This window comes from Dermochelys coriacea, chromosome 6 (genome assembly GCF_009764565.3).
Source record: "Dermochelys coriacea isolate rDerCor1 chromosome 6, rDerCor1.pri.v4, whole genome shotgun sequence".
Lineage (NCBI taxonomy): Eukaryota > Metazoa > Chordata > Testudines > Dermochelyidae > Dermochelys > Dermochelys coriacea.
The window spans coordinates 47,005,435-47,017,714 of record NC_050073.1 but is presented as its reverse complement, the minus strand read 5'-3'; the positions used below and the strand labels follow the sequence as shown (position 1 = coordinate 47,017,714).

Below are 12,280 nucleotides of genomic sequence, written 5' to 3'. Positions count from 1 at the left end.
TAGAGGAAAGTCCAATATACAGACCCAGAAAAAAACAGAGAGAAGAACATTTAAAAAATAAAAATTGTTGTTCACCTGATTCCATGCAATAAGGTCAAAAAGATATACCAATACACCTCTTTGCTGAGAATTTAGATTTCCCACAAGGTATGATAGTGAATAAATCATATGCAGAAGAAATAATGTCTCATTACACACAGGGTGGTAAAATAAATATAATTCAGTATTCTTACTGGCACCTGTATAAGACTCATCTTCATTTTCAGGTATGACATAATCCCTGGAGGTATTTATGGGATATTTGTCCTCACTGCCCAATCCTGGTTGATTATCTGGAGGCAGTGATTCCGTTTTATATTTCTACTGTATTAAATTTGTAGGAGAAGGAAAGCAGAGACCCTCTATTTTGCTCCACATTATAATTGGTTTTCTCAACTTTTAACCAACACCATCTTGCTGTTGGGCACTATGATTTGGCTGAACTTATCCATGCTGATAACATAGATAGATGTCATAGCAAGAAAAGATATCGCAGCAGCAAGTTGCCTCTGTAATCCAAGTCTTATCTCAGTTACTGAGTTTGAGGACTGACCATTAATATGACAGTGACCAATAATTTTCTCATTTGAGATTTCACTTTTACCTACAAGTTATGTGTGAATCTTATTTTTCATTATTCAGCAAGCTTTAATCAGCATAGGCAGAGAAAACCCCAATCCATCAACTCGGAAAAATGCAAACAAGAAATCACAACCTAGGAAATTTTAGACAGCTGATTCCATGCTAATGATTATCACAGTACCACTCTAAACCAAATTTTATCAATAGACTTTCAATAGAGTATCATAATGAAATTACACAGATGTAGAAGTAGTGTTATTCCTTCCAAATAGGGAGTAAATGGACAATAGGGTGGGATTTTGAAAAGAATTCAGCATTGGTCAAACTCTTCTCTTGTCAAAATAAATAGTAAAATGCCTACTGATTTCAATGAGAGCAGATTTAGGACAATGCAGAGTGCTTTTGAAATTCTCACGCATAATTAATTATTCTTTCTGGTACCTGTATGAGAAGATTCCTTTTCCTGATCATTTTCACTTGCAGGAATAATTCCATGCAGTACATCATCCCTAGTAACATTCGTGGGATACTTGTCTGCATTGCCCCAACCAGGATGAACAGTACGCAGTAGTGGATCTTGGGTTGAGTCTTCATGTTTGGTCCCGCCATTGGAGACCATAGCTATTATAAAGCAATTGTGAAATTAATACACACAGAACCACTCTTTATATTATTCTCCTCTTCAGTTCTTCTCTGTAAAACAGGCCTCGTCCTTTTATATATCTACTACACTTAGTAGTATAGAAGGAGTATAAAGCTTTTGCTCCTCTTTATTATCTCAGTTCAGAAAACTGTCCCACTGACATCAACAGGACTTAAATTCACACTTAAATGCTCTTCTGACGCAAGATACATCAGTAGTTTTCTAAACCTTTTTACCAGCACCATAATATTTTTCAAGACTGTGTCTTGGCTGACCATAAACGCAGTGGAAATGGGCACAGAAGCAAGAACAACAAAGAAGAAGTAGCTCCAAGAATTTGGTCCCATAATTCAGGTTTGATCAGACACTCAGAATCAGGATTATGTCTCATTAACAACAACTATTAATTTTCTCTTTCAAGATTTCACTGTTTTATTTAGTTACACTCCCTCCAGACAAGTAGAGTCTGACCATGGGTGGGAGAAAACCTGCTTCTGTAATATAAAGGGCACATAACAACATGTAAGAAAATGATGGTATGAAATGGCCAATATTTAATTTGATATTCCTGCTGTGTTTAGGCGATGTTGTAGCAAACATGTCATCATGTGCTTACTTGATTTCAGTGAGAGACTACTCACATATTCAAAGTTAAGAATTTTGTTAAGTGTTTCCTGAATTGGGGCTTTAGAGCATAAGAACAGAAAAGCAGAGAGGACTTTCTATTTTCGATAACATTATCAACATCACTGGCCATGCTCCTGTTCAGGGGCAATGTTTTCAACAGAAATCCTCTGACAACAGAGGAAAAAGCAACAGTGAGAAGAGAAGAAATAGCAGCATCAGCTTGCCTTTGTAACTCAGGTTTGAGCTCAGTTACATGGCATGAAGACTGAATCACAAATATGGCAGGGAAGAATAATTTTCTTTTTTGGGGATTTCAGTGCTTTATATACATTACAGTGCTTGTCTCCAGACAGGCAGATTCTGACAATTGAGACAAGCCATTTCATTTCAATTTTCTCAAATAAATACATCCGATGAAGTGAACTGTAGCTCACGAAAGCTTATGCTCAAATAAATGTGTTAGTCTCTAAGGTGCCACAAGTACTCCTTTTCTTTTTGCGAATACAGACTAGCACGACTGCTACTCTGAAACCTGTAAAATATATGAGTTATTTTAAGTATTATCTGAATTGTTTGAACTAATCCTATTCTGATTACAAAAAGAAAATGAGTACTTGTGGCACCTTAGAGACTAACAAATTTATTAGAGCATAAGCTTTCGTGAGCTACAGCTCACTTCATCGGATGCATTTGGTGGGGTTTTTTTCCACCAAATGCATCCGATGAAGTGAGCTGTAGCTCACGAAAGCTTATGCTCTAATAAATTTGTTAGTCTCTAAGGTGCCACAAGTACTCCTTTTCTTTTTGCGAATACAGACTAACACGGCTGCTACTCTGAAATTCTGATTACAGTTTGTCTCGTTGATATGCTCAGGGTTTAACTGATCACCATATTTGGGGTCAGGAAGAAATTTTCCCCCAGATCCGTTTGGCAGAGACTCTGAGGGTTTTTCACCTTCCTTTGCAGCATAGGGCACGGGTCACTTTTGGTTTAAACTAGAGTAAACAGTGTATTCTCAATAACTTTAAGTATTTAAATCATGATCTGATGACTTCAGTAATTTAGCCAGAGGTTATGGGTCTATTACAGGATTGGGTGAGTGAGGTTCCGTGGCCTGAGATATCCAGAAGGTCAGACAAGATGATCATGATGGTCTTTTCTGGCCTTAAAGTCTATGAATCTATGAAATGTTTGTGAATATCAAACCACATGACACAAAAAATAGTCAATAATCAATGACTCTAAGTCACATGGTGTTCTTTCTGTTTCAGGGGTGGATCACAGAATCTTTCAAATGATGGGTCAAATGAATAGCAAATAATAAATGTCCAGTGGGAATTTTCAGGTGAATAATTATTCGTGCTAACATTTGTTAATCCTGGTTTATTCTATTCAGCAAGCACGGAGAAGCCAAAGAAAATATCAACACCTTTAAAAAACCAAAAGAAAACACAACAAAATAATAAACTGAATAATCAAAATAAGCCAAAAAACAGGAAGTTTTGACCTGATGATTCCATGCAACCAGGTCATATTGACATACTAAACTGAGCTTTATCAATAGATTTTAAACTAGGTATTATAGTGCTTATAGGGCCAATCTCTGGAGGGATTGGGGGCTCTAAGTGCTACAACAATACAAGTAACAAGCTTTAAGCTTGCTGGAGATTGTCCTAATGAAAGTTGGCAATAGCAGAAAAGGTCAGAGTTGCAGCAGTGGCAGAACAAGTAACAACAACAACTTGTACCTCTCTCACTCATCTTTGATAGGTGCCAGTTAATATGCAGAGTCTGTGGCTTCTGGATTCATATAAGTGGAAATTATCATTTTTTTAGATAGTATCTCTAAGGCCAGAAGGAACCATCATGATGACCTCCTGCACATCAGCAGTGGATCTTGGGTCGGGTCTTCATTTTTGGCACCTTCATTGGAGACCACAACTGTTATAAAATGGTTGAATCAATTTTGAACTTAATATCTGCACAACCACTTACACCATTACCGTTACTTTCAGTTCTTGTCTCTTTAATGCACCTTTTAGGAGTAAAGTCCTATTTAGTGATCTGCCATATCAACGTCATCTCAAACATCCATGTCCAGGACCCTGATAAGGATCCGTAAAAGTGGATGTTGCCCACAACCTTTTGATTTTTCATTGTACCGGTTTCACTACCGTGAAGGTGCTTATATTTGTGCTACACAGAGAGGTTATTTTGCTGAGGCATTGTGGGAAAAGAGGGAAGATTTGAAAATTAACATCATAGTTTTATTCGTAGTTGATGACACAGACAAATAAACCAATCATTGAGGGAATACAGAATGTGTCCTACAACTTCTTAAATAAGCCATTCTTGAACCACAGAGAAAAACAGCCAGAAAAGTCCACGAGTACCACTACCATATCAAAAGTATAAACCACCAACCATTTCACCAGATAACACGATTGCAAGGGCAAGTTAAATGTGATTGCAGAGTAAAGGGAGAAGGCACTTTACAAATCCATTTTGTAAATGATTTCCACTGATAAAATAAAAGTCTGCTGCACCGGATGCAGTTAGGTACCCAAGCAGCAGCAGAAAGAAATAAGTAGGAAAATCACACCAGAGAAATTCAGACAACAAAACATCCCACCAAGCATAACCTTGAGTCAAGAAAGCAGCACACAAACAAATCACACAGTAAAGTGTGTATTTTGGTTATTTTAGATTTTTTTTCTCCCTTCACTCTCTAAGCCAGCACAATGTTGTCAGCAATCAAGACACCATAGAGGAGGCATTTTCCAAACACACAACCTTCACTAAAAAAATTTAACTGTAATAATACAGTAAAAATATATCACACAACTCCATATTTAAAGTATTATGAACTGTTTCACTTGATATCATCCATATGATGTTGACCTTCTCACAGGCTAGAACAAGCTATCAGATGACAGACATTTCATGTGTAATTAGCCAAAGAAACTGTTTCTAAGGAAAAAGAACACGTACATAGATGCAGGAAGTGCCTCCATTTTGCTGATCTTTGAGATTCATTTGGTTATTGCTTCCAACTATTAGTAGTGGTGAGAGAATCAGGTATACGCTCACAACATAGGACCTGGTGGTTACTTTTCTGTTCAGAGTGAAGCTGGGATTTTGGGATTGAATGATCTTGAGGATTAGCTTTTTGAAATTCATCAATCAAATTTTTGAAAAAGTGTACAAAAGCCACAACCCAAATAAAGGTTCAGTAGTATCTAACAACACAGAACGTGGAGCTTTTTCAGATACTCAGGTAGTAACATTTCCCTCTACTCTCCTTTCTGAACACCTGTAAGAAAGCTCAGATTCTGAAGTTACTCTTACTGAAAGACATATGCCAAGGGTTGGCATAGCACCATCAGTAACACCATATAGGCCAAATCAAAATATGATTCTAAAGGCCGAAACTCTGCTAATGAAATCTGAGCACTTCCCTCATCCAAATATAGCAATAAGCTTTAAATATCATCTTATAGTATAATGACTTGGATGTGAAAGTAACAGTATCTCTGCTACTACTGGACGAAAGTCCTAAAGTCTTTATGCTCTTGATAGTCAGTCCATAGTCTGGCAAAAGTCTCTTTCACAAAAAAGTTCACTTTGCAATAATGGACATTAGGGACTAGACCCTCAACTGGTTTAAACTTGCATAACTCCATCATGGTCAATGAAGCCATGCCAATGAGCACAGGCTGAGTATCTGGGCCCAGAGTTTGGCCTACAAGGAGATAAAATGATTAGAATTCATTATTCTTACTGATACCTGTAGAAGTATATGTGTTGCGTCCTATTTCATTATTCACCGTCACACTTGAAGAAGAATGATCACTTTCCTTTGCAGAGAAAAGTTCAGGCTTCACACTATCCATAGTAGTGTTTGTGGCATATTTGTCCTCATCTTTGTCCCCTCCAAGATAAACATTATGCAAGAAAGGATCTTGGGTTGCATCTTCATTTTTGGCACCTTCATTGGAGACCACAACTGCTATAAAAATGGTTGAATCAATTTTGAATTTAATATCTGTAAAACCACTTACACCGTTAACCTTACTTTCAGTTCTTGTCTGTTTAATGTACCTCATAGGAGTAAAGCCCTATTTATTGTTCTACCATATCACCAAAATCTCAATCATCCATTTCCAGGACCCTGATAAGGATCCCTAAGAGTGGATGTGGCCAACAACTTTCTGGTTTTGTGTTGTACCGGTTTCACTATTATACAGGTGCTCATATTTATGTTACACAAAGAGGTTATTTTGATAAGGCATTGTGGGAAAGAGGGAAGACTTGAAAATCTACATCATAGTTTTATTCGTAGTTGATGATACAGACAAATAAACCAATCATTGAGGCAATATAGAATGTGTCCTACACCTTCTTAAACATGCCATTCTTGAACCACAGAGAAAAGCAGCCAGAAAAGTCCATGAGTACCACCACCATATCAACTTTATCCTCCAAAAGTATAAACCGCCAACCATTTCACCAGAAAACACGATTGCAAGGGCAAGTTAAATGTGATTGCAGAGTAAAGGGAGAAGGCACTTTACAAAGCCATTTTGTAAATCATTTCCACTGAAAAATAAAAGTCCGCTGCACCGGATGCAGTTAGGTACCCACGTACCAGCAGAAAGAAATAAGCAGGAAAATCACACCAGAGAAATTCAGACAACAAAACATCCCACCAAGCATAACCTTGAGTCAAGAAAGCAGCACACAAACAATTCACATAGTAAAGTGTGTATTTTGGTTATTTTAGATTTTTTTTCTCCCTTCACCCTCTAACCCGGCACAATGTTGTCAGCAATCAAGACATCACAGAGGCGGCATTAACCAAACACACAACCTTAACTAACTAACATTAACTGTAATAATACAGTAAAAATATTTCATACAACTCCTTATTTATAATACTTTGAAATGCACACTGTTTCACTTGATGCCATCGATATGATGTTGACCTTCTCACAACCTAGAACAAGCTCTCAGATGACAGGCAGTTCATGGATAATTAGCCAAAGAAACTGTTTCTAAGGAAGAGGAACATGTGGATAGATGCAGGAAGTGCCTCCATTTTGCTGATCTTTGAGATTCACATGGTTATTGCTTCCAAGCTAATAGTAGTGGTAATAGAATCAGGTATACGCTCACAACATAGGACCTGGTGGTTAATTTTCTGATCAGAGTGAAGCTGAGATTTTGAAACTGAATGATCTTGAGAATTAGCTTTTTGAAATTCATCAATCAACTATTTGAAAAAGTGTACAAAAGCTACAACCCAAATAGGTTCAGTTGTATCTAAGAACACAGAATGCAGAGATTTGTCAGACTCTCAGGTACTAACATTTCCCTCTACTCTCCTTTCTGAACACCTGTAAGAATGCTCAGATTCTGAAGTTACGGTTCCTGAAAGACATTTGCCAAGGGTTGGCATAGAACCATCAGTAACACCAAATAGACCAATTCAAAATACAATTCTAGGGGCCGTAACTCTGCTAATGAAATCTAAGCACTTCCTTCACCCAAATTTAGTAATAAACTTTAAATTACATCTTGTAGTATGATGACTTGGCTGTGAAAGTAACAGTATCTCTGCTACTACTGGACGAAAGTCCTAAAGTTTTTATTCTCTTGATAGTCAGTCCTTAGTCTGGCAAAAGTCTCTTTCACAAAAAAGTTCACTTTGCAATAATGGACATTAGGGACTAGACCCTCAACTGGTTTAAACTTGCATAACTCCATTATGGTCAATGAAGCTATGCCAATGAGCACAGGCTGAGTATCTGGGCCCAGAGTTTGGCCTACAAGGAGATAAAATGATTAGAATTCATTATTCTTACTGATACCTGTAGAAGTATATGTGTTGCGTCCTATTTCATTATTCACCGTCACACTTGAAGAAGAATGATCACTTTCCTTTGCAGAGAAAAGTTCAGGCTTCACACTATCCATAGTAGTGTTTGTGGCATATTTGTCCTCATCTTTGTCCCCTCCAAGATAAACATTATGCAAGAAAGGATCTTGGGTTGCACCTTCATTTTTGGCACCTTCATTGGAGACAACAACTGCTATAAAAATGGTTGAATCAATTTTGAATTTAATATCTGTACAACCACTTACACCGTTAACCTTACTTTCAGTTCTTGTCTCTTTAATGTACCTCATAGGAGTAAAGCCCTATTTATTGTTCTACCATATCACCGTCATCTCAATCATCCATTTCCAGGACCCTGATAAGGATCCCTAAGAGTGGATGTGGCCAACAACTTTCTGGTTTTGTGTTGTACCGGTTCACTGTTATACAGGTGCTCATATTTGTGTTACACAAAGAGGTTATTTTGATAAGGCATTATGGGAAAGAGGGAAGACTTGAAAATCTGCATCATAGTTTTATTCGTAGTTGATTGGCATAGCACCATCAGTAACACCAAATATGCCAATTCAAAATACGATTCTAGAGGCCGAAACTCTGCTAATGAAATCTGAGCACTTCCCTCACCCAAATTTATTTATAAACTTTAAATAACATCTTGTAGTACAATGACTTGGATGTGAGAGTATCTCTGCTACTACTGGACGAAAGTCCTAAAGTCTTTATGCTCTTGATAGTCAGTCCTTAGTCTGGCAAAAGTCTCTTTCACAAAAAGTTCACTTTGCAATAATGGACATTAGGGACTAGACCCTCAACTGGTTTAAACTTGCATAACTCCATCATGGTCAATGAAGCCATGCCAATGAGCACAGGCTGAGTATCTGGGCCCAGAGTTTGGCCTACAAGGAGATAAAATGATTAGAATTCATTATTCTTACTGATACCTGTAGAAGTATATGTGTTGCGTCCTATTTCATTATTCACCGTCACACTTGAAGAAGAATGATCTCTTTCCTTTTCAGGGAAAAGTTCAGGCTTCACACTATCCACATTAGTGTTTGTGGCATATTTGTCCTCATCTTTGTCCCCTCCAAGATAAACATTATGCAAGAAAGGATCTTGGGTTGAATCTTCATTTTTGGCACCTTCATTGGAGACCACAACTGCTATAAAAATGGTTGAATCAATTTTGAATTTAATATCTGTACAACCACTTACACAGTTAACCTTACTTTCAGTTCTTGTATCTTTAATGTACCTCATAGGAGTAAAGCCCTATTTATTGTTCTACCATATCACCGTCATCTCAATCATCCATTTCCAGGAACCTGATAAGGATCCGTAAAAGTGGATGTGGCCAACAACTTTCTAGTTTTGTGTTGTACCAGTTTCAGTATTGTACAGGTGCTCATATTTGTGCTACACAAAGAGGTTATTTTGCTGAGGCATTGTGGGAAAAGAGGGAAGACTTGAAAATCTACATCATAGTTTTATTCGTAGTTGATGATACAGACAAATAAACCAATCATTGAGGCAATACAGAATGTGTCCTACACCTTTTTAAACATGTCATTCTTGAACCACAGAGAAAAGCAGCCAGAAAAGTCCAAGAGTACCACTACCATATCAAAAGTATAAACCACCAACCATTTCACCAGAAAACACGATTGCAAGGGCAAGTTAAATGTGATTGCAGAGTAAAGGGAGAAGGTACTTTACAAAGCCATTTTGTAAATCATTTCCACTGAAAAATAAAAGTCAGCTGCACCGGATGCAGTTAGGTATCCAAGCAGCAGCAGAAAGAAATAAGCAGGAAAATCACACCAGAGAAATTCAGAGAACAAAACATCCCACCAAGCATAACCTTGAGTCAAGAAAGCAGCACACAAACAAATCACACAGTAACGTGTGTATTTTGGTTATTTTAGATTTTTTTTCTCCCTTCACTCTCTAAGCCGGCACAATGTTGTCAGCAATCAAGACACCATAGAGGAGGCATTTTCCAAACACACAACCTTCACTAAAAAAAAGTAACTGTAATAATACAAAAAGAAAAGGAGGACTTGTGGCCCCTTTGCGACTAACAAATTTATTTGAGCATAAGCTTTCGTGAGCTACAGCTCACTTCATTGGATGCATTCAGTGGAAAATACAGTGGGGAGATTTATATTCACAGAGAACGTGAAACAATGGGTGTTACCATACACACTATAACTAGAGTGATCACTTAAGGTGAGCTATTACCAGCAGGAGGGGGGGGGAGCGAAAAACCTTTTGTAATGATAATCAAGGTGGGCCATGTTCCTCAGACATTCTTGTCAACTGCTGGAAATGGCCCATCTTGATTATCACTACAAAAGGTTTCCACCCACTCCCCCTCCCCCGCTCTCCTGCTGGTAATAACTCACCTTAAGTGATCACTCTGGTTACAGTGCGTATGGTAACACCCATTGTTTCATGTTCTCTGTGTATATAAATCTCCCAACTGTATTATCCATTGAATGCATCCAATAAAGTGAGCTGTAGCTCACGAAAGCTTAAGCTCAAATAAATTTGTTAGTCTCTAAGTCCTCCTTTTGTTTTTGCGAATATAGACTAACACGGCTGCTACTCCTAAACCTCTAATAATACAGTAAAAATTTATCACACAACTTCATATTTAATTATTATCAAATGCACACTGTTTCACTTGATGCCATGCATATGATGCCGACTTTCTCACAGCCTAGAACAAGCTATCAGATGACAGGCATTTAATGGATAATTAGCTCAAGAAACTGTTTCTGAGGAAGAGGAACATGTGGATAGATGCAGAAAGTGTCTCCTTTTTGATGATCTTTGAGATTCATTTGGTTATTGCTTCCAAGCTAATAGTAGTGGTGATAGAATAAGGGACTAGGTATACACTCACAACATAGGACCTGGTGGTAACTTTTCTATTCAGAGTGAAGCTGGGATTTTGAGACTGAATGATTTTGAGAATTAGCTTTTTGAAATTCATCAATCAAATTTTTGAAAAAGTGTACAAAAGCCACAACCCAAATAGGTTCAGTCGTATCTAAGAACACAGAACGTGGAGATTTTTCAGACTCTCAGGTACTAACATTTCCCTCTACTCTCCTTTCTGAACACCTGTAAGAAAGCTCAGATTCTGAAGTTACTGTACTGAAAGACATATGCCATATGTTTGCATAGCACCATCAGTAACACCAAATAGGCCATTGAAAATACGATTCTAGAGGCCAAAATTCTGCTAAAGAAATCTGAGTACCTCACCCAAATTTCGCAATAAGCTTTAAATAACTTCTTATAGTATAATGACTTGGGTGTGAAAGTAACAGTATCTCTGTAACTAGTGGACGAAAGCCCTAAATTCTTTATTCTGTTGATAGTCAGTCCTTAGTCTGGCAAAAGTCTCTTTCACAAAAAAGTCCACCTTGCAATAATGGACATTAGGGACTAGACCCTCAACTGGTTTAAACTTGCATAATTCCATCATGGTCAACGAAGCTATGCCAATTATCACCAGCTGAGAATCTGGGCCCAGAGTTTGGCCTACAAGGAGATAAAATTATGACAGTTCATTATTCTTACTGATACCTGTAGGAGTATATGTGTTGCGTCCTATTTCATTATTCACCGTCACACTTGAAGAAGAATGATCTCTTTCCTTTTCAGGGAAAAGTTCAGGCTTCACACTATCCACAGTAGCGTTTGTGGGATACTTGTCCTCATCTTTGTCCCCTCCAAGAGAAACATTACGCAACAAAGGCTCTTCGGTTGATTCTATACGCTTGGGATCACCATGGGAATCCACATCTGTTTAGGGTATGTTTGAAATAGATTGTGAACTTAAAATTTGCTGAACTGCCACTCACATTATTCTCAACTCCTGTCACAGTTATTTCTGCAAGAAGCTGGGAAGTTATATATGTGTAATGTGCAATGGATAGGAGAAAAGAGTAAAAGGTGCCCTCTGGTTTAATCCTAACCAACAAGATCTTCTTTTGTTCAGGAAGTATGATTTGGCTGAGAAGAATATCAATGGTAATAGACCACCCATATTTGTTTGATAATTGCAAATATTTTGTTTTCTGAGTCACCAACCACATTTTCTCACTATTTGTTTATATTGATTTTATAACAGACATTTGATAATGGAAATGTTCAAGGATTTTTTTCAGCAGGGTAGCTGATATTTTACATGTGGAAATTCACTTAGGGAATTACAGATGTGTTCAAGAGGCATGATTTTAAAGTATGCCAGTGATATGGGGAAAGATAGATAGATTAGATTAGATTAGATTAGATGCTAACCCAAATGGATATAATCCACATGATATAGAGGTGCTTAAATCCATTCGAAGTAGACAGTAGGAAAATACCAGGCACTCCGGTAAGCATTGGGAATGTTGATTGGCTGCCCCATAACATCAGTGTAGTTCTTGTACTTCCAGGAATTCCATCAGAAAACTGAGTTTTGTATGAAATT

General features: G+C 37.6%; 1 protein-coding gene across 12 annotated transcripts in view; it reads right to left on the bottom strand.

The window, feature by feature from the left end:
* The window catches only part of CD44 (CD44 molecule (Indian blood group)), a 102,524-nt gene that overhangs the window by 17,809 nt on the left and 72,435 nt on the right, over nt 1–12,280 (bottom strand). For 5 of the 12 annotated variants that reach the window (XM_043515877.1, XM_043515878.1, XM_043515884.1 and 2 more), the window contains 5 exons: nt 11,389–11,607; nt 8,733–8,954; nt 7,763–7,984; nt 5,680–5,901; nt 1,063–1,242 (listed from right to left, as the gene is read on the bottom strand). In XM_043515877.1, the coding sequence (XP_043371812.1) occupies nt 1,063–1,242; nt 5,680–5,901; nt 7,763–7,984; nt 8,733–8,954; nt 11,389–11,607 (1,065 nt within the window). The remainder of the gene's footprint in view (nt 1–1,062; nt 1,243–5,679; nt 5,902–7,762; nt 7,985–8,732; nt 8,955–11,388; nt 11,608–12,280) is intronic. The other 7 variants (XM_043515887.1, XM_043515888.1, XM_043515886.1 and 4 more) reach the window with 5 other exon arrangements.